This window comes from Brienomyrus brachyistius, chromosome 1 (assembly GCF_023856365.1).
Source record: "Brienomyrus brachyistius isolate T26 chromosome 1, BBRACH_0.4, whole genome shotgun sequence".
Classification (NCBI taxonomy): Eukaryota; Metazoa; Chordata; class Actinopteri; order Osteoglossiformes; family Mormyridae; genus Brienomyrus; species Brienomyrus brachyistius.
In genome coordinates, this window is record NC_064533.1 from 3354900 (window position 1) to 3381016 (window position 26117).

The 26117-nt window shown below is 49.6% G+C and overlaps 1 protein-coding gene across 6 annotated transcripts; it reads right to left on the minus strand.

Annotated features, from left to right (window-relative positions):
- Positions 1–223: 223 nt before the first annotated feature.
- Positions 224–24578, minus strand: LOC125748113 (solute carrier family 45 member 3-like). Of its 6 annotated transcripts, XM_049023961.1 has the most exons (6): positions 24306–24578; positions 22765–22780; positions 9752–10056; positions 7263–8096; positions 4211–4476; positions 224–3927 (listed from the first exon to the last, which is right to left on the minus strand). In XM_049023961.1, exons 3-6 carry the CDS (start codon positions 9897–9899, stop codon positions 3550–3552), a joined length of 1626 nt encoding a protein of 541 aa, XP_048879918.1. In that variant the 5' UTR covers positions 9900–10056; positions 22765–22780; positions 24306–24578; the 3' UTR covers positions 224–3549. The 6 variants fall into 6 exon arrangements, with proteins under 6 accessions (XP_048879918.1, XP_048879942.1, XP_048879911.1 ...); XM_049023985.1 differs by lacking the exon at positions 22765–22780 and having other exon boundaries at positions 24342–24578; XM_049023954.1 differs by lacking the exon at positions 22765–22780.
- Between the last annotated feature and the right edge of the window lie 1539 nt (positions 24579–26117).

Consider the following 26117-nt stretch of genomic DNA (forward strand, 5'->3'; position numbering starts at 1 on the left):
CAAAATACAACATTCCACATACACAGCGTTTTAATGAAACATCTAACATTCTCAGCTTAGGAATACCATCGTTATTAAGACGCACAGGCCTACAGCAAGACTGATGCCGATGAACAGAGAAGCATAGGAAAACAAATAATGGAATAAGGTTTTCAGAAAAGAAAGTATAGCTTAGTATACAAGGAAGTTTGTGGCGAGGGAAAGTCGAATAAACACTTGGTCGTTTTAAAATCATTCAGAACATTTATTTCAGTAAAAAAGTCAGACTTCATAATCACTGATCTTTGATTCTTAGAAAATCAGCACCCGTACGATAAAACAAATGCGACAAAACCGAGTGAGACGCAACTCACAGGGCATACGCTCGTGGAATTGTTTATACATTATGTTTACATAAATATTCCCTGATTTGGCATTTTTAATGAAACACAAAGAAAATGGCAAGTGTAAAATTACCCCCTACACACCTGAACTTGGTACTGCAGACACCAATTATGGTAAATACAGAGATCACATATTAAATAACTTTAATAATAATTATAGGCCTACAGAAATAAACGCCTAACGAAAGAATAACACAAGAAAATCACAAGAATAGTAGCCTAGAATGAAGTGCTTACAAAATGATTTCATGATCAGAAAACAAAAGGCATGATACCTCCAACCGACATGGATACACAGGGATTTCTGTAGTAATGTGCAAAGTTACCGGAGATTTGGCTAAAACAATATTCATTTGAAGTCTGCCTCAGATAACAGCCCAGGTCGCATGTACCAGAATGCTGAAAATTAAATAAAATGCAAAAAAGTATTAGTAAGTGTGACGTAAAGCCAGTTGCTTTCTCTTGAAGGAGCAGCTGCCTGTTCAGGCTTTGGTGATGGAGACAGGGGTGCAGACCCTGCCCGCCCTCACCATAACCCCCTGTGCGACCCCTCCCTCCCATTTCAATACAAAACACAACATCCTCGAACACTCAGTTCCCAGCACTGGTGGACCATGGCGTTCTGTGACGGGACATTTTCAATCGGTTTCTTTTGTTTAACAAAAAGTAAAATATATATCTAAACCACCGCAAAGCTTCTAGCCAGCTGTGTCAAGTCTTTGGTGTAACCTTATAATCACGTATATAAAAAGCAAAAATTAAAAGGCAGCCTTCTATGGCATTTCAGGTAACATACTGCTGCGCTGTGCAAACACTACAACTTAAACACAGGAAGATGATAGTCTTAACAGTCAGTCATGTCAGATTCCCCGTTGCGGGTTAAATATACATTATTATTATTCAACAGCTTAAAATGGCCGACATAAAAGTAAACTGAATCATGTAATTATTTATCGTAAAATTCATACTGGGAACACAAAAACAAAGTGGCACCTTGTAGTCCGTGCTGTCACAGCTTAAATGAGGTCGAGCTGCTCTGACCTTCGGTGGAAAGCAGCCGGATATCAGAACATCGGTGGGAGGGGGGATCGTGCGCACGAATCAAGCGAAATGATCTAAACCCGCAGGGTCACGACACATCCAACACAAACGAGCACGATTAGAATGTGTGCTTACGACTTTAGAAAAATAAATACATATCTAGAAATTACAATAAAAATTCCAGGCACTTTTTGAAATAATTACGATAATTAAGTTGTATTTTTAATCACGAAAAATATTTTCTGAGACTTAAATATTCATTAAAGCTAAGAAATGCCCTGAAAATTGGCAGTACATTGCACGAAGGTAATATTTTTACAGAATGTATGTTATAGTGACGTCGGCCACGTTGTGGTCTGTGGGGGCAGCGCGGGTCATGCTTAGGCAGAATCCCCTTACAGCTTTTTAATAAAACGCGCTTTTAATGCTTCACAGCCAGTACGGCAAGAGATTGAAAAAAAAAACAACAAAATTTTAACCCCGAAATGAATCGCCACACAGAGAACTCGACGTCGGATTTAAATAAAAGAAACCAACACCATATAAATATCGAAAAAGCGCTTAAAATAAGCACAGGATTCTTGCTGTGCAGGTGCCCACCCGACAGCTTACGGTCGTAATTTGTAGCTGCACGTCTGCGCTGTGGGCTTCACGAATGGTTCTGGGCCCTGATCCAGCTCCACACTGCGGCCTGTGCTTAATCAGAGCGTCACCCTAAACCGCCACCAGCTCTCGAGTAACGTCCCACCGCAATACGCAAATTGGCAGAAACTTGGGAATAAGCCCTCTGCCGAGCGAATCGCAGTCACCCATTTTACAGCATATCAGAGATGCTGCTCGATGAACATCAAACCAGAAATCTGTCCCTCTGCTCAGTCAGACATTTACTGTAACTGCATATGAGAATAATATGTTGTTATGATGAGTAAACTGATTGACACTGATTTAAACTCATAAAAACATCCCCATCTCATGAGAAACAACGGAATCTTCTCACAGGATTCTGTCATATTAAACAATGTACGGCATTCTGCGATGGAGAATCCCACGTTTGTCAAAATGGCATTAAAAACCCCCAAAACGTCTGTGTAATTTGATGAAATGCCGAACTTAGAAAGGGCGAATCGCACCCAATCTGTCTCACCAGCTTTAAACTAGCGACACGACAGGAGCAAGGAGAACTGAACCTAAATCGGAACCAGACTAAAACGGGTCGCCACAGATATTCCTGTGGGGACAGAAGATGTACTTTTAACACAGAACAAAGAAAAACGTAGACGTCGTGCACGGTTAACCACCAGCATGGTGATCCAGGCCAGTAAACAATGACAGGATCTATTTGGTGCCTTTAATGGTTACCAGGGCAACGAAATCCACAAGATGGTCCAAGCCAACAAGCGTGCATCAGGAAAGTGCATCAGTAAAGCCGATGTCGGGAATGGAAAAGCTCCTAGGGGAACCAACGGGAGCGGAATGTAAATGGCCCAAATGGGTCAGTCCGGTTCAGCAGGCCGTGGGTCCACTGTGGATCACTCACAGCAGTGACAGAACCGGGCTGAGAGCCCGAGAGACATGTCAGTGCTAGATACACAGCCGTTAATGCATTTCTCATGTCTGTCTGGGAATACTCGAAAGTCAGGGTGTGCCAGAGGCGGAGCCACAGGGGTGCTGGTCACAGCTGAAAGCTGATTGGCTCCCAGAGTGCCCACTACCCTGTCACTCATTGATTCAAAACATATCATTGGCTAATGATAAGGTTGGTCTTTTTGTGTCCTACACCTCAAAAAAAAATCCTAGAGTTACCTCTGAGGTGTGCTACAGGTCTCCAGGTTGGGGGTGGGGGGGTCTGCCTAACCTGAGATGAAAAGGTCAGAGATCTTTTAAGTACAAGCATCAAGCACCGGCTGACACCAAACTATTCATTCCACATGGACGATGGCCAGAAAGACCAGGCTCTGTAAGGCCGCCTGTTCGCACACAAACGTAGCACAAAGCTAACATACACTGTTGGGCCACTGGGCTTCCACCAGCCAGACAGAGGCCATGGGAAGGGTGTTCCAGGCAGTGGAGGCCAAGATCAGACCTGGTTCTCAGTCACGGTGGCCTACCACCCACCCCCCACCTCTCAGGCCCTGAGGTCCCTCTGGTCAAACACTATATGTTTCCCAAAGTAGATGGCCATGAAGCCGAACAGGGTGGAGGAGGCCATGTAGGCGGTGACCGACTTGGTCAGCTGGACGATGGTGCCCATGAAGAGCGTGGGGAAGACCTGAGACAAGAGGAAGGTGCTGTCCAGCACGGCGAAGTCCAGCCCCATGCCCCGTTTGCCTGAGACAGGGTCGAGCGCTGGGCCGCAGGGCTTGGCGCAGTCGTCGTCACCACCGAAATGCAAGCACCCGCTGACACTGTCGTGCTTCAGACTGTGGAACCAGGCGCCCTCCTCGCCGCCGGCCTGCGTGGGGGCACTTCTGCTACGCACGCTTCTCACTCCTGGCATGTAGACCTGAAGAAGGGAGGCAATGGCCAAAGGTGAGACATCGGCCCAGAAGATCCGGGACAAAAACTGCCCGTTTACGAGCAGGAGGGCAAACAGCAGGAGTTAAATATTAACACTCAGAAGTTCTAGTGTATTTTTAGGGCGGACTAGTTATACCGGTCGGCTTTCTGTTGCCATGTTATTTTCGTGTTTACCTGATCTGCTGGGTCAACATCACGAGAGCCTGGAAACAGAAAGAGCAGCGCGAGAGTGGACGTGCAGGTGGGTGTGGCCGTGGAGCCGGGCTCACCTCTGCCTCCTTGTGGTAGTGACAGGTCAGCATGTAGGGCAGCGTCTGCAGCGTGGCGTAGGCGAAGCCGGTGAGCGCCGACATGGCGGTGACCAGCGCCACGCTCCTGGACAGGCAGATGACCAGGGCGGAGGCCGTGAAGCTGGCCAGGCTGCCCAGGTAGACGTGGCGGGAACCGAAGCGGCGCACCAGCCGACTCATGGCCAGCGAGAAGACGGTGGAGGTGGTACACTGGAGGAAGAGGCCCAGGCTGCCCACACGGATCCCTGGGGGGGGGACAAGCAGGTCATGCAGCTTCTGCTGACTGACTTACGGTACAACAGCAGAGGGGGACCGACCGTAAAGTCCACAAGATTCATAACCTCTACAGGTCTCCCTCCATCCATCCATCCATCCATCCATCTGTTCCACATAAACACTAACTTGGGTCCCGGTCATCCTACAGCTTATTCCCGGAAGGATAGGACACAAACCCAAGCTGGCGCACCATGGGGGGTGGGGGGGGGGCAGTTAGGCGGATAGGATGATCCGAAGGACCCCAAATAATTTGTATCGTAATTAGATTGGTCTGGGTTCATTTCTATGGGGAAAACCTTAACCCCCACCCAGCCATAACCATACCCATAAGTAACCAAGCAAAATACAAGAGCATTTTTAGTTGTTTCATTGCAGTCACAGATTTTTATTAAACTGAGTTGTCACTTATGGGGACTAGAACGGGTATTCATCACATTGTGGGGACATTGTTAAGGCACAACTTATAGAATCGGATTCTATGCGTATTGTTGGATCGTGACCATGGTGTTCAGAAGGAACCGACAGAGACTTGGGGCAGAACATGAGGTGAGGGGTGGGTGGGGGGGCCTCTCTGACCCAGTCAGTTACCTGCTGTCAAGCCCAATGTTATATAATTTGATGATGGCACTTTAATCCCGGAGAAGCCAGTCGGTACTAGTCAGTGCGAAAAGTACGAGCATATCTGGGCATCTCCACACACGTCAAAGCATAAATCGATACGCTGCAAACACGCCGGAATATCGCTTTACGAGCATCATATAAAACGCTATACTTGGGGAAACACTGCTGCCTTAAATAGTCAAAAGAGCCCCAACGAAAAAGCCGTAAAGTCAGTGGGTGGGGGGCCAGTTTAGGAAGGTGCTGGCAAACGGGGTGCATGTCTCTGCCGCTCCCCGCCAGAAGGCCGACGGGGACAAAAGGGGGGAGCCGTTTTCATCCCACCCCCCAAAACGTCAGTGTGAGGCTCAAACTCACGAGCAGCGAGGTTTTTAAATGACACAGCAGGATGTGGTTTTGGGGGAAGACAGAGGGGGGCGACACTGAGCGTAGAATGAGGAGGGTGGATAAAGCGGCATAATGGATGGGAGGGGCAGGGGAGGGAGAGAGCCGGTTTAAACTGGATATCTGAGCACTTAGGAGGGAGAGGGAGAATAATTCATGTGAAGTCAGTCCGAAGTAAACAAGTAAACAAAGAGAATGACTAGTTTGAGTAAAATGCCGGCTGGGCTGAATGTCACAGAGGAGCAGTTCAGGAAATCCGGTGCTGAAAACGACTGTGGCAACTGGTAAACACAAGCATTCTGGAATCTCTCTCTCTCACACACACACAGCAGATTCTTTAGTCTCATTGTGTTCAGAGTGTGACGTCCCGCCCCAGCTGACATGCATCTCTCAGTTAGGGTCACAGAGATGGAATCAGCATGGGGGCCAGAACACAAGAACATAGCCAGGAAACCCCCATAGCAGGGGAATGAAGGGTCATCCAGCAGCGGAGAGTGACCCCCGCCCGCCTGCGGGACAGGTGGCCCCGCTGACCGGCCAGCAGCAGAGAGTGACCCCCGCCCGCCTGCAGGACAAGCGGCCCCGCTGACCGGCCAGCAGCAGAGAGTGACCCCCGCCCGCCTGTGGGACAGCCAGCCTCGCTGACCGGCCAGCAGCAGAGAGTGACCCCCGCCCGCCTGTGGGACAGGCGGCCCCTCTGACCGGCCAGCAGCGGAGAGTGACCCCCGCCCGCCTGCGGGACAGCCGGCCCCTCTGACCGGCCAGCAGCGGAGAGTGACCCCCGCCCGCCTGCGGGACAGGCGGCCCCTCTGACCGGCCAGCAGCGGAGAGTGACCCCCGCCCGCCTGCGGGACAGGCGGCCCCGCTGACCGGCCAGCAGCGGAGAGTGACCCCCGCCCGCCTGCGGGACAGCCGGCCCCTCTGACCGGCCAGCAGCGGAGAGTGACCCCCGCCCGCCTGCAGGACAGGCGGCCCCTCTGACCGGCCAGCAGCGGAGAGTGACCCCCGCCCGCCTGCGGGACAGCCTGTCTGCAGCTGGCACTGGACCTACAGCATGTGATCGCACACAGGACATTCCTTTACACCCCAGGCTCAAACAGCGTCACTCTGTACACGCTTTCTTACTGAGCCACACAGTTACACTTACATTTATTTATTTAGCAGATGCTTTTACTGGAAGGGAATTCCTGGAGCAACTGGGAGTTAAGGGCCTCACTCAAGGGCTCAATGATGACATCACTCTGCTGACCCTGGGACTCAAACCAGCAACCTTCTGGACATAGGCACGCCATCCTAACCTGCGGAGTCACACACCGCACCTAGTAGAGCAGCACAGGAGCCAGTAAGTCCCAAACTGTCTAGGACTGTTCATATCCCCCAAATATTACATCACTACTTAGGTACAAGCCCTTGTACCCTAACCCTGCACAGCTGGGACATACATAAATATTGACCTTATTCATTTAACACTCTGACACTTTGGTAGCCTTACTGCGTCATGTACATATGCTAATATTTCCATGCAGTTATCTATAATCTTGTCTTACGTTTGTTGTGCCTTCATGACCCATATGCTGTGTCAGTCTTGGAGTAACGCAGGTCAGCACTGTACGTAGTGCACATACTATAGAACTGTCTATGTGACAAAACTGATTTGATCTGAACTAGTTTTGTAGGTTGGTGCGGCAAGTTGGGGGGGGGGGGGTGGCAAGCTGACAAAAGAGCTGAATGAGATTGAGTGGGGGTCACTCACCTTCTTCGTAGCGCTGCCTGGACGGTGTGCCAGGGGGGGCGCTGGGCACGCCCTCATACAGCCCCTCCCCCACAAAGTCCGTGTAGAAGAGCACGAAGGACATGACGGCCATCCATCCACAAAGCTGCGCTGCACACAGCCGCCGCATGACCTGCGGCACGTCGCAGTACCCGCGGTAGGCAGCGGGGGTGATGGACCAGCACGCGTGGAGCAGGCAGAGCAGTGGGCTGGCCCCGGGAGCCCGGGACCTGCAGTGACCCGGCGGCCAGCAGGAGAGTGGGAGCGCAGTGCAGTGGACGGCCTCCGGGGGTCCAGGGTCCAGAGCGGCATGTCGTGTGGGCGGCTCCTCCACGGACACTTTCATGGTGACCAGGACACTTAGGATGAAGATGAGGATGAGAACGGCGAAGAGGCTCTCCTCCTGGCCCCCCAGGTAGGCAGACAGCACCCCCCCGCTCCAGTCCAGAGTTGGCAGCAGGTATCCCACGCAGCCCCCCAGGCTGACCATGAAGGAGAACATGGAAAAGGCCTGGCCGCACGCTTCCTCCTCACCATACAGGTCCGAGAGCAGCGCCTCCAGCGGCGTGAAGCACACCTGGCCGCAGAAGTCCAGCAGGCCCACGCCGAGGATGAGCAGGCCCACCTGCAGGGGGTGCCCTCCGTGGCCGAAGTGGGCGGCCAGCACGTCAGCGTGCGGGATGATGAAGAGGGACAGCAGCACGCCCAGCGAGAGCAGCCAGATGAAGGGCCGACGGCGGCCGAAACGGCTGGAGCAGCGGTCGCTGGCCGAGCCGATCAGCGGGATGAAGAGGAGACCCAGCACTGGCCCGATACCTGGGGGGGGGGGGGGATTCGGCGGGGCACAGAATGAGGAGAAAAGCGTCAGGCAAGGGGGACGAACCAAAGCAAAAGATTAGCAAAGAGGTCAGCGCTGGGGCAGGTCCAGTAGGCAGAGCCAGAAACCGGAATCCCCTTCCCTGAGAAAACGGTGTGTTCCCATCACAGCACGTTAATGAGTAACTGGCAAGTCGGAATAATCATGGCCGGTAACTTACTGCCAGGCAGCCAATCACTGGTGCCCACCTAATAAGGAAGTCAACATACAAACAAAGTACATGAATTATTCTGAGCGGCGCTCGGTTAGGGACTACCAGAGCCTCATTGTCGTGTTTCATTCTAGTTTCTGGCTGTTTGGAACAGCAGACATCTGAGCTGAGCTGATATGTACCTGTTAGCGCATGATTAATGGAGGCTTAAATAAATCCCTAATAGTGAAGTTGATCTTCAAAACGTGACCAACTATAAAATAATGTAACCATTTAATTGGGCAGGTTCATGTTTATTTTCTGTATTCTATTATAGCCCTGTAACTGTAGGCCTTTCATTGGAGGGTTAGCTGCAGGTTAAAGCAAACTGAGAAAGTGAGGTATGCCCGGAATCCGTCTGGGATCCACCTGGGATCCACCCGGGATCCGCCCAGGATCCGCCCTGTTCATTAACTCCCAGTTTCTGCGCTCTTCAGCTGATGCAGATCTTCATGGCCTCCACTGTGCTCACCTATTGCCCGATTCATACACATGGGGGCCAATGTCCCCCCTCGGTCCTGCAGCTAGAGGAGTGACGGACACAGGACAGCCCAAGAGAGAGTCACACGCCTGATTTGGGGGGGCGGCGTCCGCAGGATGGAGCGGAATGTCTGCTTGTGCTACTCAGCAGCCCAGCGCCAAGTAGTCAGCAGACAGGGGGGGAGGACAGTCATACCCCCCCTTATACAGCACATGCCCACCCGACCCGTCCCACATCAGCTGCTCTTCTACAGTGGGCCAGTGAAACGCAGAGCAGCAGGAAGGAGTAACAGAAAAATATCTGCCTCTCCATCAGACCGACTGTTACAGAAATGTATGCATTTTACCGTCCTGCAAATCGCAGACGTAACAAGAACTACAATGCTGCCATATTAGCGAACAAAGGAAGATGGGTCAGGTGTCCATTTCTTTAGTGACACAGGTATATTGTTGCTAAGCAACCTGTATAGCTTAGAGTGTCATGGTGTGAACCTTTTATGAAATGAGTGGTTCAGCATAAATCCCTCTTCTGGGACTCTATCCTAATGGCATTTTCCTCTCAAACGCATTTCTTGAGGGACCACACTTCCTACTTCATTTTCATGTTTTTAAACCCATGAAAGCTGTAACTATCATTCTAAATCCCCAGAGACCGGTTCGATGTTTCATTTTACCACGCTGCTCTGTTACATTTCCCACCTTTGTGACCCCTTGTTTATATAAATGATGCAATAACAATTCATTCGCAGAAGCACAGATATCTATTCTTTGTAAAGGAAATGACTGAATACCCATAACACATGTTTAGGAGAAAGCTTCTACTTCAGCTTCTGCTAAAACCTCCAGGATCCTTTTCAAACGTTCCATAATTCATGGTCTCCCTATCGTGCTCCATCAAGCTCAGCAGGGCAGTTGCAGGTTTACCTAACACCATGGTCATGTACCGCTCCTGCACCCCCGCCTCCAGCAGAAGGGGGGGCACATGGGTGATGCCCGCCGCCACACAGATCTCCAGGCCGCACGTCAGCGAGTTCAGCAGGACCAGATGCCAATGAGATCTCCATCCAGACATCTTGGTTAGAGACAGTTGGCCCCACTTTCTACCGCGAGTTCCAAGAGCAGGACAGCATGGACCAACGGATGGGCGGGAGCTGAGAAGGCGGGGGGGGGGGGCGTAACAGCGGTCACAGACACCGTGGAGGCTTCATTCTTCCCGGGCCATGCTGGACCTGAACCAGAAAGAGGAGAAAGATCCTGAAGAGACACAGAAGACATGCACCAAGATGATTTGGTGAGCTTGACTCAAAATTCTGGAGGACAATTCAGGGCCTTGAACAAGCTCACGGTTCAGCTTCCATCCTCAAATTTCTACAAAAGTTCCTTTTGCATCACTCTGGTCTGCCGGTCTGCAGTCTCCCTGTCAGCCAAGGGATGTTTTGAATGAAAGTTGAAAGCTGGCCAATAAATCATTTGATGTTTCCAGGCAGAGACATCAATCTCGAGGGCAGCTGACCTCGACCATAAGACCTGCGCCTTTAAAAGCAGCCGGTTTCCCGGCACAGCGAGTCAGTGCCACCATCTCTTAGGAAGATCAGAACCCACAACCTGAGTCAGAAGCTTATTGTCACGCAACGCAGGCTGGTAGAAAATTAGGTGGAACAGCTCGCCACTGTCAGGGACATGACCGTAGGCAATTAACTATTATGGGCAGAGATTAAATACAGGACACAAAATGTACCATTGGCACAATGCGATTTTGGGGGTTTGTGCAGATTAACGCGGTAGAACATCAGAAGCAATAACCTTGAAAGAATACATGACCCAGCATCCCAATGACGACACTGCGGTGGCCCAGCGTCCAAGACAACATGGCCGTGCGAGCCATGGGGCAGGACACAGGGGGGCGCTATCTGAGGTGACAGAGCACAGAGATGAAGGGAAAGCAGAGGATACCAGCTCTGCTTCTGGGGAGAGTTTTCTCTCCCATCTATTCCTCAGTTACTGGAGAAGGCATTATAGGACAACCCTGAGCTACAGATCTGCCCATCAAGCTGCCCAGGGAGGAGCCTGTGGGCAGTTTGTCCGAGCTTTGGCCCGCGACTACATGCCTGAGCAACAAACAGGGAGAAATGAAATCCACAACGGTAGTCATCATTTTCACTCTCCCATCTTCGCAACGCCCTTAGTCATTATGATGACTGACGACACAAACTGTTAGTGCGAGCCGACACAGCTGGTGCAAAGTCACATGACTTTAAGGATGGGCTGTACTAAGTGGGGGGGGGCATTATCCCATAGGAATAATTTATGTGTGACAGCTGAATTGGATTTACAGAAACAAGTACAATCATTTTTTATAAAGAAACTAAAATGAAACACAAGTCATACTGGAGATATGCCCCAAAATATGCTACAGTGCTTTGGATTGTGCGGACCGCCGAGCACATCATCGGCAGCTCTCTCCCCAGCCTGCAGGACACTTACACTTCCCGCTGCATCCACGAGGCCACCAGCAGTGTGACTGACCGGTATCTTCCGGAAGAAGATTCTTCAGCATCAGAAGCAGGTCTACACGATAGCTTCTTCCCCCAAGCAGTCCGGCTCCCGAACAGCACGCTGCCCCCCCCCCCCCCCCACTTGACGCTCTACTACACACCCTGTGCCGCACTGCATGACACTTCATATTTATTCATTCCGATCCCGTTAAGGCTGTTGTCGTGAATATCTCTACATCTATGCATACCGGGACCTTTACACACGTACTGCATTCTTGCACAACTTGCCTTAATTTGCACGATATAACTTGCTCACTTTACTTGTATATATGCACATTCATACACATTCACAAATATATGTATATAGGTGTAGTGTAAATGATCACCCCTCTCACCCTCATTGTGATCTGTCTTGTGTGTTTTATGTTGCACTTATGGTGATGCAGACCGATATTTCGTCTCACTGTATACTTGTGTATTGTTGGGATGCCAATAAAGCTCTACTTACTTACTTTGGACTGCTTTTCTCAGACAGGAACTCGGGTCTCAAAGAAATGGTTATGTACCAGTCAGGACCCTATAACCCATCGCAATCCCACGCCGCCAATGCAGGTAGCTCAGCCCTGCCGCGAGCACCACTGACATTCCCTAAAGACTTATTGATCTCTATTGCAAAAGCAATTCATCACCCCTCACTGGCCCAGTTTCTTTCACAAAACAGGGTGATCAGCACTTTGGGCTCTCTCACCTCATTACAAGCACATTTCCAAAACTTTCTCGCCTAGAAGTTGGCATTTTGGACAGGAGAAAATCACAGAGGATGAAAACCGGCATGAAGAATGTGTCAGCGAGTCAAACGGTCTGAGAATGAGGCGTCAGTCCCAAGCGGGGGCCCGTTCGTTTGGAGCCTCCTTGCAGCAGCGGCGGCGTCAGGCTCCTCTCTTGGCGCCACCCCCCACCCCCACAGCCCCCACAAGTATATCTTCCCACCCATTTATAAGGCTTTTTAACTCCAAGTGTGAGACTCATTATTCCAAAAAGTCAACATCGCCATTTGCCAAAACCTTGGATTTAACGCGACCACCCAAAGCACGGCAGATGCCAGGAAAACATCTTTAAAACCAGTAATCCGTCAGGAGCCACAATTAAAATCTCTTCAGCTGAGAAATATTAACACATTCGGACATGTAAGTTGCTGAGATACAGGCTACCATGCAGATTAGTTAATTGTGATGTCAGTCAATTTTGTCTGTCCAATCTAAGGAAATGTGGATAAAAGATGGAGAACAACATGAGCCACAGTTTCCAGTAGCGAACCTATGATGGTCTTTTGAGGAACCTTCGTGAACCATTCAGTCATTTTAAGGCTTATCACCATGGGTTACCTTGAAAGAAATCAGCAACACACTTCATGGAGAAATCTTATGTCAGGTTTACATATTATTATTATTACTTGTTATTATAACAACAACACTCTTATTATCATTAATAACAATAACAATAAAGTTATCCCTCCATGAGGGCCCAGAAAAGGGCCCACAAGCATCAGTAACTTGATACGCTAACCATATCACGACCTTCAGGAACTCACCGCGCTAACGATATCACGACCTTCAGGAACTTGGCGCACTAACAATATCACGAGCGTCAGGAACTCGACGAGCTGACCATTTCTCAAGCGTCAGGAACTCAACGAGCTGACCATTTCTCGAGCATCAGGAACTTGACGAGCTGACCATTTCTCGAGCGTCAGGAACTCGATGCGCTGACCACTTCTCGAGCATGAGGAACTCGACGCGCTAACCATTTCTCAAGCGTCAGGAACTCAACGAGCTGACCATTTCTTGAGGGTCCGGAACTCGAAGCGCTGACCATTTCTCGAGCGTCAGGAACTCGACATGCTGACCATTTCTTGAGCTTCAGGAACTCGACAAGCTGCCCATTTCTCGATCATCAGGAATTCAATGCACTAACCATTTCTTGATTGTGAGGAACTCGACACTCTGACAGTATCATGAGCATCAGGAACTCGACGCGCTGATGATATCATGAGAGTCAGGAACTCGACGAGCTGACCATTTCTCGAGCGCCAGGAACTCGACGAGCTGACCATTTCTCGAGCGTCAGGAACTCGATGTGCTTACAATATCACGAGCGCCTGCAGCCCCCCCCCCCCCCAACAGTAGAGCAACTCTGCGCTTCTCAGCTCCCAAGCCCAAAATCTGTGCTTCATCCTTGGTACAATGCCCCACAAAGCCCCCCCATACACCCAAGACTGAGAACCACAAGTTCACACAACCTTACTGAACTAAAACACCCGATGCAAACACCTGCCAATTACCTGCCTTACCTCAGCCTTATGGAGGAGCCAGACAAAATACCCCCCCAAAACCCCCAACTAGGGATGAATTTAGCAGAGCCAGACCTCAAGGTAATGCATGGTGATTACACTTGCATCCAGGCGAGTACATCATTGACATCTCGGTGCATATAATTACAGCTTTGGAGCAAACATGGAGAGTGAGAATCTGCACTGGGGGATCAGCTGGACCTTCCACACCCCCAACAGACAGCCTCAAGGGGTAAAGCATTTCTATAGCTGTATATGCTGCCCCAGCCACTCAAGATGAGGGGGGGGGGGCATTCTTCCTCTCCCCTGTGGCTTTCTCCGAGTCTACAACTGTATAGTATCAGTTTAAACTCCCCCAGAGCAGGGCTGCAGTAACCCGTGTGAGAGTCTATGAGCAGGTAAAAGCAGGAGAGCACAGAGCATCATCGCAGCCCAGGAGCTGCTTTTAGCTGAACAATTTTCAACTGGAATCTTCCCTGAGCAGCTCAGGGGCTAAATGCATTTGCTAAGATCAGATATGGCCTATTTGTTTTCTGTGACTTAACCTGGGAGATCAAATTCACTTGTATGAAAGTCAAAACTCCAAGCCTCTGTACCTGAAAAGAGATGAAAAGGGAAAGCAACTGAAATCTTCATCAAAGGATAAAAATAGCAGCCATTTGAAGCACAATCAATGAAGTTTCAGGACAGTCTAGAAAAGGAAAACCTTGACCTCTGACCCCAGATTAATTCATGCAGTTGATGGGATGGCAGAGTTTACAATTATTCATGATCGTTGTCATTACCATAACAGGAAATCATGCCGAGGGACTCGCGAAAACTCTTAGTGAAGGAAAACTAGACCAGTAAAGAAAGAAGACGCAGAGGTTTATGAAACTGGAGCTCATTGATGAGAAACCCTGTCTGGGACCTTGTACATGCAGACTGACAGGGCGCTCACCGCCAGGGAGAAGCCCGTAATTCACCTTGGTTTTGTAATGAGATTAGAAGCCCTCATACCAGCCAGTTAATAATACACAAGCACAGGATGCTTCACGTCCCAAATTCAGACTTCAGGTTAACAGGATGTTCGTTCCGGTCTACTGATATAACTGGAATGTTGCACACGAGAAAGTCAAGGCTTGCCTTGGCCTGACACGCAATCCCACACCCAACGGACCCTCACACAGCATCTGATGGGAGAGCTCCATGCCGACTGAAACCTCCCAGCCCAAAGCTGCCATCTGGATCCGCTTCCTTGCCGAGTCCCCCACGGAAACAGGCTCGATATCCGAGCCCATCCTCCAGACACTCGTTCGGACTAAAGATGAGCGGACGTGTGGTGCCAGTTAACTGCCAAGCTCACTTACAGCCCATTGGTCAGGCCTGGCTGGCCAGAGGTAACCTTGGGCCGGGATACCGGCTCCCCTCCCCATCTCCTGCGTACTCTCCTGCACACAGACCTTGCCCCCTCAACCAGCGAATCACCATCCTCCTCACAAGCCTGCGGCACCAAGACACACACTACTTACAGTCACGTGAGGAGCTGGATCTTCGCTTCAGCTGAAATTTGGCTTATTTCATATAGTGCCTTTCCTCATATGCTTCTCCATCCCCTCTGAGCTACGAAGTTCCTGTGCGCGGACTGAGCCGGCTTACGCACTCCCTCTAGTCGTAAAGAGACTCCCTCCTTTTTGGAAGATGACACACACATCCTTCTTCCACTCCCACTCTCTCGCCATCTATATTCACCCCCCAGGCCCCCACTTATGGGAAAACCCTTAAATGCTGCAGAAGAACTTGTGCGTCCCAAGAGACGCAGGTCCAGCTTGGCTGAGCTCCCCCCTGCCTCAAATGGACAAATGGTGGGGGGTGGGGGGGCTATACAAGCTGCTCTAAGACAAAGAGGGAATTCATATCCACCCCACCCCACCCCCCCGACCCCTGCTTACTCTACAAATCCATTAACACCACCAAAAACTGTCATCGCATCAACCCTGTATCATGTTTAACTGCCTGTCAGGTCTCTCCCCAAACACAGACGAGGACCGGCTGGCCAGCTCAGAGCACAGCACCTTCAGGGCCCCAGGCCCACACACCCCCATTCGGGCACTCAGGCCCCTCAATCTGACGGATGATGCCACTGATCTGACAGCCCGAAGGTCAGAGTGGACGTTGATCAAAGGAGAGTCCGTCCCGATAGCCTGCTCCGCGGCGGATGGTTCGCGTTCACCAAGCCAAGGGGCAGCTCCCGAGAGAAAAGTCTGAGATGCACGCTGACAGCTCCAGTGGCTCTGGTGACATTACCCCCACTGGACCACGATCCACCCTGGGGGGGAGCAAGGAACTATCTTTCCAAAAACACTTCAATAAAAGCTTCACTGATACTACTGAAAGCAGAGAAGAGTATTTCCTTAATGTGAGGTCAACTAAGCCGGAGGACACCCCTATTAATGTGGAGTGACAGAAAGCTACCGGTCCTCCATCAAAGCTCTGCAGGTCCCTGGATAGACAGACAGAACCGCAGCAGAACTGGGCAGCTTCACAACCGGTCTCATCCTTCCTCACAAACTGAGCCACAGGTAATTATTTTATGCCCTTTCTGAGGATCTCGGTCTGAAGAAACAAACATAAGACACAAGCCACCTTCAAGCAAGGCGTGCAAAAGGCATCCGGAACGTTCTGTACATCAGGCAGCCACAGATTAAACTAAAGAAGCTGACTTGACCCAGAACAGTAACAACAAAGCAGGCTTTGAAAATAATTTCCTCAATCACTTAAACCTACTAAACCTGTTGGTTGCAATGTTGCAGTTTTTGGACAGAAACAGCTATAATCTGACACACTTGAGCCATGGAACCATTAAGGTTTATTATTATAACGACAGAACAATCCAGCTTTCAGGTGTTTATAAACAGCAGACACAGGTTTTTGCCCAAGATAAGCAGCGACCTGACAGTAATCATACACGTCTTTTCCTGCCACTCAGTCAACAATTCAGCCAAGAGCCTCATTGAACTGAATAAATTAATGAGCAGAAAATATAAAAAACAGATTAATTGTGATAATGCATTAGGCCATATTTGATGGCAGGAATAATTTGTGTGAAGCTAACAATTAAAGGCACATGATTGCTTGTTATTGTCGGTCATCAACAGCCAGGAGGCAGCTTACTTTAGCCAGATGAAAGCGTTTCATTGCTGTATCTCGTGCACCCTTAAATCCGCCGTGGCCGTGGTAACGAGAGTTCTTATCTCTGCCCCCCCCCCTTTATTTTTTGTTGTTTCAACGGTGCCATGAGTCTCTCCCTGGAGTCACAACAAGTAGAAGGACACGCCGTCAAAACATGACAGGTTCTCGAAAACAGAACTAGCATGACGACTAGAGATGGGAAATGCCATGGCGGTCGGGAGGGAAGCGCTTCAGCAACGCATTGTTTTGTGACGCAAGATGACTTCCTGTCGCTGTGCTTGTTTGAGAGGCTGATGGAGAAATGCTTCTACTGGAAAACCAGCTCGGCCTTTTCACTTAGATTACTTAGATTACTTAGATTACTTAGATTACCTGAAATCATAACACATCACTGCAGAGAAAGGACCTGCAGTGTAGTTTGAAATCCATCCATCTATTTTCTAGACCTGCTTGTCCTATGCAGGGTCACGGAGATCCGGAGGTGAAACAGACGCACATAGACACACACAGACACAGAGACACAGACACACACAGACACACAGACGCACACAGACACAGACAGACACAGACACACAGACGCACACAGACACAGACAGACACAGACACACAGACGCACACAGACACAGACAGACACAGACAGACACAGACACACAGACGCACATAGACACAGACAGACACAGACACACAGATGCACACAGATACAGACGCACACAGACACAGACGCACACAGACGCACACAGACACAGACGCACACATACGCACACAGAGACACAGACGCACACAGACACACACAGACACAGAGACACAGACGCACACAGACAGACACAGACGCACATAGACACAGACAGACACAGACACACAGATGCACACAGATACAGACACAGACAGACACAGACGCACACAGACACAGACGCACACAGACACAGACGCACACAGACGCACACAGACACAGACAGACACACAGACAGACACACAGATGCAGACAGACACACAGACACAGACAGACACAGACGCAGACACAGACAGACACAGACGCAGACACAGACGCACAGACACAGACAGACACAGACACACAGACGCAGACACAGACGCACACAGACACAGACAGACACAGACGCAGACACACACACAGACACAGACGCACACAGACACAGACAGACACAGACAATCACACAGACACAGACAGACACAGACAGACACAGACGCAGACACACACAGACACAGACACAGATGCACACAGACACAGACGCACACAGACAATCACACAGACACAGACAGACACAGACAGACACAGACGCAGACACACACAGACACAGACACAGATGCACATAGACACACATTTATTTATTTATCACGTTAAAAACCAAAAAACAAAAAAATTATCTGCTATTACTCAGGCCTTGGACTGCAAATGGAAATTTCTGGAAACTTCCAAATAATTTTTTTGATAACTGCTGTTCCTCTTGCATAATAACCCTGAAGACACCAGTCATCTGTATCCTACATCTTCGCTTTGCACAGCTGTCTTACAGCCCAGGGTATGAACCCAGAGTCATGAAGAGTTCAGATACACAAGACGAGTGCCATCTCCCAACCCAGGAAACAGACGAGCATGATGAACAGCCGTCAGCGGGACACAAAGAGAGTGATTTACTGAGTTGTGGTCTTTCTGTTGGCTTGGCGTTAGTGGGCGGGGCCACGTAAGTGCAGAATTAACACGTGTTGACTCCACAAGACAAATCCCATACTAATTATGCACACTGCAAGTCAAAGTAATATTTAACCTTACGAACGGCCCCCTGACTTTAATCAAGGCTTCGATCCCTCTAAACAGCTCTCAGACATCAAAGACCATGTTGCCTGACAGTGAACCACGAGCAGCAACATAAAAGAAAATCTCCCATCTTCTCTCATAGTTTCCAGAGTCACGATGACATGGAGAACTTGGACCAACAGCAAACCACATAAACAATTTATCCATTTAGATGTAGGTCTCTTACTTCCCCTCTAGGCTTTCAGGGACGTTTCGCATCAATGGTTACGTTGTTTTTGTTCCTTCCGCATCTCAACGGCATTTTGCTCTACAAGCAGAGCCCAGTCAGGCCGATTTCAGCTCCGGGGTTTGTGCTTATTGCAACCATCTGGCCTCGGCATTATCGCCCTGGGAACAAGCGTCATAAGAGAAGCCGGCGTTCTCCCAGCCACAGGGCAGCCTACCCACAAACACACAAGAGCTCCACCAGTGCCGCGCCAAGCGAATGCGTCTCATTAGCGGACGATGAGCAAACGAGGGGGGTTTTATGTGGCTCAGTGGGTTAGGATGCTGCGTCTGAGAGCGAAAGGTCGCTGGCTCAAATCCCAGAGATGGCACATTCCACTTTTGGGCCTTTGAATAAGGCCGTTAACCCAAGGACTGTGTGACCCTGCTTTTGAACTGTACGACGCTTCGGATAGAAGTGTCTGCTAAGCTAATAAAACTGAGAAAGACTGTGTGGGACTGTAACCCTGTGGTGTTTGAGTGAGAGTTTCTCCTGACGGAGGATTAGGCTCAGTTCAGCCCTGCACTGTGTCAGCACTGGGGGGGGGGTGCTGTATAAAAGCTCTCTATGAAAGCAGCCAGGTGAGGTGGCCAGAAGTGACTGGATCGCTGCTGGGGGGGGGGGGGGGTCAAGTGAGCTACGAGAAGAGAAAAACCTGTTGGGTGGCAGAACAATAGGTTTTGTTCTGGGTTCTTTCCTATTGGGAGCCACATACCATTAAATGTGTAAACAGAACACATGGCTGCCAATAAACCCGCAGGGCAGGTATGGGGGGGGGAGCATCAAAACAGCCGGCAGGTCCCGCATAGAAACCAGGAGGCAGGAAGGGCCCCCAAAACAGCCCCCAGGTCCCGCATAGAAACCAGGAGGCAGGAAGGGCCCCCAAAACAGCCCCCAGGTCCCGCATAGAAACCAAGAGGCAGGAGGGGCCCCCAAAACAGCCCCCGGGTCCCGCATAGAAACCAAGAGGCAGGAAGGGCCCCCAAAACAGCCCCCAGGTCCCGCATAGAAACCAAGAGGCAGGAAGGGCCCCCAAAACAGCCCCCAGGTCCCGCATAGAAACCAAGAGGCAGGAAGGGCCCCCAAAACAGCCCCCAGGTCCCGCATAGAAACCAGGAGGCAGGAAGGGCCCCCAAAACAGCCCCCGGGTCCCGCATAGAAACCAAGAGGCAGGAAGGGCCCCCAAAACAGCCCCCAGGTCCCGCATAGAAACCAGGAGGCAGGAAGGGCCCCCAAAACAGCCCCCAGGTCCCACATAGAAACCAAAAGGCAGGAAGGGCCCCCAAAACAGCCCCCAGGTCCCACATAGAAACCAAAAGGCAGGAAGGGCCCCCAAAACAGCCCCCGGGTCCCGCATAGAAACCAAGAGGCAGGAAGGGCCCCCAAAACAGCCCCCAGGTCCCGCATAGAAACCAAAAGGCAGGAAGGGCCCCCAAAACAGCCCCCGGGTCCCGCATAGAAACCAAGAGGCAGGAAGGGCCCCCAAAACAGCCCCCGGGTCCCGCATAGAAACCAAAAGGCAGGAAGGGCCCCCAAAACAGCCCCCAGGTCCCGCATAGAAACCAGGAGGCAGGAAGGGCCCCCAAAACAGCCCCCGGGTCCCGCATAGAAACCAAAAGGCAGGAAGGGCCCCCAAAACAGCCCCCGGGTCCCGCATAGAAACCAAAAGGCAGGAAGGGCCCCCAAAACAGCCCCCAGGTCCCGCATAGAAACCAGGAGGCAGGAAGGGCCCCCAAAACAGCCCCCGGGTCCCGCATAGAAACCAAAAGGCAGGAAGGGCCCCCAAAACAGCCCCCGGGTCCCGCATAGAAACCAGGAGGCAGGAAGGGCCCCCAAAACAGCCCCCGGGTCCCGCATAGAAACCAGGAGGCAGGAAGGGCCCCCAAAACAGCCCCCAGGTCCCGCATAGAAACCAAAAGGCAGGAAGGGCCCCCAAAACAGCCCCCAGGTCCCGCATAGAAACCAAAAGGCAGGAAGGGCCCCCAAAACAGCCCCCAGGTCCCGCATAGAAACCAGGAGGCAGGAAGGGCCCCCAAAACAGCCCCCGGGTCCCGCATAGAAACCAAAAGGCAGGAAGGGCCCCCAAAACAGCCCCCAGGTCCCGCATAGAAACCAGGAGGCAGGAAGGGCCCCCAAAACAGCCCCCGGGTCCCGCATAGAAACCAAAAGGCAGGAAGGGCCCCCAAAACAGCCCCCGGGTCCCGCATAGAAACCAGGAGGCAGGAAGGGCCCCCAAAACAGCCCCCGGGTCCCGCATAGAAACCAGGAGGCAGGAAGGGCCCCCAAAACAGCCCCCAGGTCCCGCATAGAAACCAAAAGGCAGGAAGGGCCCCCAAAACAGCCCCCAGGTCCCGCATAGAAACCAGGAGGCAGGAAGCAGCACTGAAAACACACAGCTGGCCTGTGAAACAAGCAACTATGGCTTCCAGAAAGTCAGTCCACAGTCTGCAGAATCAAACATCTGACCTGGGAGATTTCCTCAAGAGCTACAGCGAGGCTACAATTCTTGGAAAGGCAACACCCTCAAATATTAACCTGGCAACACCGGTCCTCCTCCCGGTACTAACCTACAGGAAAACAAACACAGGCATGCTGTACCTGTCCCAGGAGAGCCAAGGCCCCGAAAGATGCATGTGGCGTCTGGATGCTGGCTGTTCTGCCCTTGAAGGTGTGCCTGAACAGAACTGTCAACGTCACAGAGGGAAGCGAGAGAGAGTGCAGAAGATGCGATGGCCAATGCTCACGCAGAGAGAGCAAGCAGATGCTCAGATATCCTTTCAAAGAGCAGCTAAAATGCCTGTTGAGGTCAAACCCCTGAGATGAGGCAAGACAGGCAGCAGCTTTGGGAGCTGGGCTTCATCTCTTTATCGAGCCGGTATATTAGGGAAGCCCTTCATCATTTACATTCCCTGCGAACACCCTCATCGCACACGGAGACTCCCATAGTCCAACGGGACGGACTTTGACCTTTCGGGATCGCAAATGGTCTCGGTGCCTGCTGGCGATGATGACAAGCCACCTGTGCGAGTCAATATTAGCATCCGGCTCCTAACAGGGGGTGGAGGATATTTACACAGATTCTACCTCTAACCGTATGCTCAGATACTTATGATTAACACACCAATTTACCGTGCATCATGCAGCACTCAGGAGACCACGGTGTTCTGTAGAAAGTGTTAAAAAAGTCTTTGGTGAGGCAAAGACTCGCACATTTAGGCTGTCATGCTAATCGGCCAGTTTAGCGCTAATGCTGTTGTTCAGGAACACAGTAAACATATGCATCAGTGCAAATCGGAAGAGCCAGGCATGAGAGCAGGCAAACGCCAAGCGATGGGACGACAGTGGGTCCCCTGTCCATAATAATGGACTAATCTCGACATCGCTAATGGACGTGATTCACAGCCATTCAGAGGATATTTTTTGTTTAGTCGTAGGTACATTTATACATTTATTCAAAAGCTTTAGCGAGGTTTTCCACAAAGGGACCCATATTGGTATTTAAAGAGAAGAGAGTCTCCATGGAGCAGCACTTAATCCGTTATCCATTCGCTTAATGTCGCCGGGAACAGATGGCCTGACAGAAGCGTCGGCGACGGAGGTTTGGGGAAAACGCAGTCGACGTAAAACACGGGGAGAAGCTTGACCCCCCCTGGATGAGTACAACAGAACAGCAACACAGCCGAAAGTTCCGTTACGGGCCAGGCGGAAGGTTGGCTTGGATTGTTCGAGGAACAGGCGAGGCAGAGGTGGCAAGGCAGAATGCCGCACACGTGATGGATGTGCTTACGCTGCACCGGCACGGCCCTCGGAAGCTGGAATGTCCACATTTTCCGAAACAATAAAGTCATGGCGTGAAGGGCGCCACACAGGAACCCTGCATACCTCACATGGCCTTTATCTGCAAGGAGACAATGTGTTTGCGGCATAAAAAACACTTTATTGAATATTGCTTTAACAGTGATTCAAGAATTAAAATAGATTATGTTGCCAAATTCCTCGAACACAGTGGCTAAACCAAGCAATGTGTGTCACAAAGTGTGAAGAGTCAGTCCCCGAATTGCAGCGTGTCACACCCTTTCTGGTGGCTGGATATCACCAACTCATCCCACCATACAATCCATCACCAAACAGATCAGTAACGTCTGCAGGAGGCAGGATGGCTGACAGGAACTTTAAATTGCAAATAGGCAAATTAAGCATTTTCTATAACTCCTGAACACCACAGAGGTAAAAACTCTTATCAGCTGCCATTTACGGCAGAATTAGTCTAATTGCTTGGGGAAAATAGAATGACTGATGAAGACTCTTTGGCTGTGATTTTAACAGAAGTTCCTGCATTTACAACAGTCAGGATAATCTTTCTAAACAGACTAACATAACATTTTATTTCCTTCTAATTCAGGTACAATGGCCATAATGAAGTCGCTATACTCAAATTTTCAAAATATTATAACACAACCCAATAGGCCAAATAATAATAATAATAATAATAAATCCCAAAGTTTCTCCAGAAGGAAGGACATCATCGGTTGGCCCATACATAAAATCAATCGAATCCATAACATGATTAATGCCGATTAATCCCTTCCCAGTGGCTGAATAAACATCTGGAAAGCCTCCTTCACCGAAGCCTTTCTCCTGACCCTTATAAATGCTCCCAGTATATTCCGTAAATACTGCTATAAACGGGTTTTAAAACTTTTGTAACTGCCCAATAAAAAGAAACTGTAGTTTACACGGCAACTGAAAAATGCCGAAAACAGCAAGCAGACTATTAATAAACACATTTAAAAGGACAGAAGACGTTTAATTTCGTTAATAATCCTTAAAACCAAACCCATCGATTAAGTCTGCAGCAACAGGTGAAGTGAAGAGTTGCGTGCACCGTGTAAGTCAAAGCGGGTTATACCTGCAAACACGTCTACATAATAAATACTGAATGGACAAACGCCGCATCCGTTTCTGTGCCTTGTATTAGAAACTAAACAAATCCCACATAACAGTCAAGACGCATCTGAGCTCCTCCATGTGTCAAAACAAGCAGAATTTCAGCAAAGTGCTCGCAGCAACAGGGAAGGACCGTAAGCTTCAGATATCTGAGCCAACACGGTGCAGATTTATCTGAAAACCAACAAAACTTATTCATCCGAGTGATAAAGAAACCCATGTGTTAAGCACTACAGTAGCAGCGATACCGGTTCGCCGGCACGTTTCTAAACAAACAGCCCGCTTTCTTTACGCCGGAGCCGGTCCGCCGTCCGGAAAAAAATCGACAGAAACTTAGAAAGTCGATACACGAGACCGATGTATCACGCAGGAAACGGAAGTTATTAAAACATACTGTTAAAAAGACAGAGTAGATGATATAATTATATATGCCGGATAAAGGCAGAGCGGCATTCCGCGCTTCTCACACCGACTACCTTGCAGGAGCGGCAGCCGGAGCCCCGCGCACCGACCTGTCGCCGTTTTCCGTACGATCCGCTGGGTGCCGGGGACTCGGCGCCCGGTGACGTGATCAGGGAAAATGCGGGCAGGACAAAACGGGAATGCCCGGCTCCACGGAGAGGCGCGGCGTTTTCATCACCCGCTTCTTTCCTTTATATTGCCCCCCCAGCATTAAATTATCATTTTTTTCTTTATTCGGCAAAAAAGTGGGAATACTGGGCGCCGTATTTCTCCATACGGGCGTCACATGTTCCATTTCATAACCCTTTTCTGCATAAATTCATAGTCACGGCTGTTTTAAAACACATCAGTGTTATTCATGCTTTCCAGCGTAAGGCTGCAAATGGTCGCTTCTATAGTGCTGTGGTTCTGTGATTCATATTTTTCATGCTATAAAAGACGGACACAGAAGTACCTTCTAATTGAGGCTATTTAAAGTCTGAAGCCGGACAATCATCTTACTATTATTTGCGTTTTATTGGCGTTGACTGGGAAGGTGCAGGGGAAAATTTACTCACAGATGAACTGACGTGAAAATGGGACATTTAACGCAGGAGACCGCACATTTACGCAGATCCTGACCGCCTCTGACCGCATTACTGACAGTTATTTATACAGACAGACGAGTTGCAAGCTTTGGCATGATACTGACGAAAATGATTAGCATGTAACAGGGTACAAGGTACAGAATAATAATTGCATGAATTACTATTTTTATTCATAACAAAATGACGCTATTTAACGTAATACAAGAATGAAGTCCAGCGCGCCAAAAAATAAAAGTTGAAAATATGACATTAATATAAATTAAGAGATTTAATATATCACAGAAGTGTCATAAAGTCTTTTTGGCAGACTCAGAAATGATGAAACAGTCGGGCCATGAAACACTGGGGGATTTTTACCCCCCAAAATTACTGGGAAATAAGTACCGCTTGCTTTTGCAAAAAAAGTTTGACTTTCTAAACTACACATCTAACCTGAGACATCTTCAAAAGAAAATCTTACAGGAAGACGTCGTTTCCCGTCAGTCTGCAACGAGTCCTCCTTCGCTGGAACCCTGTCCCGCGGAGACGCCACCCAGATAGCGTCATGTCATCGTTTCAACGCTGAATTATAGTGAAATCCGTTGAATTATGGTCAGTGTTAAATTATCACCCTTGAAACTGAATTGATTTTTGGTCAGATTTTCAATATTGAAAAATTTATGGTGGCAAAACCTTGATTCAGTGTTGATATAAAGTGAAAGATTGAAGATCAACGTTGTTACATTTACATTTACATTTACAGGACTTGGCAGACGCCCTTAGCCAGAGCGACTTACATAAGTGCTTTGAGACTCTGCGATGAATTTCCGATGCTAGCTCAATAAGGACCCAAGCTATGAATACCATCTGAATGAATACCATCATTGTTTCAACTTTTTTGTCTGATATGGAATCAATGTCATTTCAACATGTGTGTGTGCTGTCTGGGCGCGCACGCGTGCACGTGGGTGATGGGGATCACGGGGTGATGTTCTCCCCGCGGGAAAAGGTGATAATCCGTCCTGTATGTAATGTTTGATTAATCATTTGTTACAATTTGTTACTCTGTATGGTAAAAGTAGGAGGTAGGATTTTATTGTCATTCAATCGCGACGGCAGACCATGACAGACAGATGGGCGACTTAATTTAAATTGCAATATTTCAGAAATGTATTCTTCTTTAAACCACTGCATTGCAGCTAAAGCGCGTGGGCTATCTATAGACATGGTATCAATCAGCAAAGCTTTTTTTTGTTACAC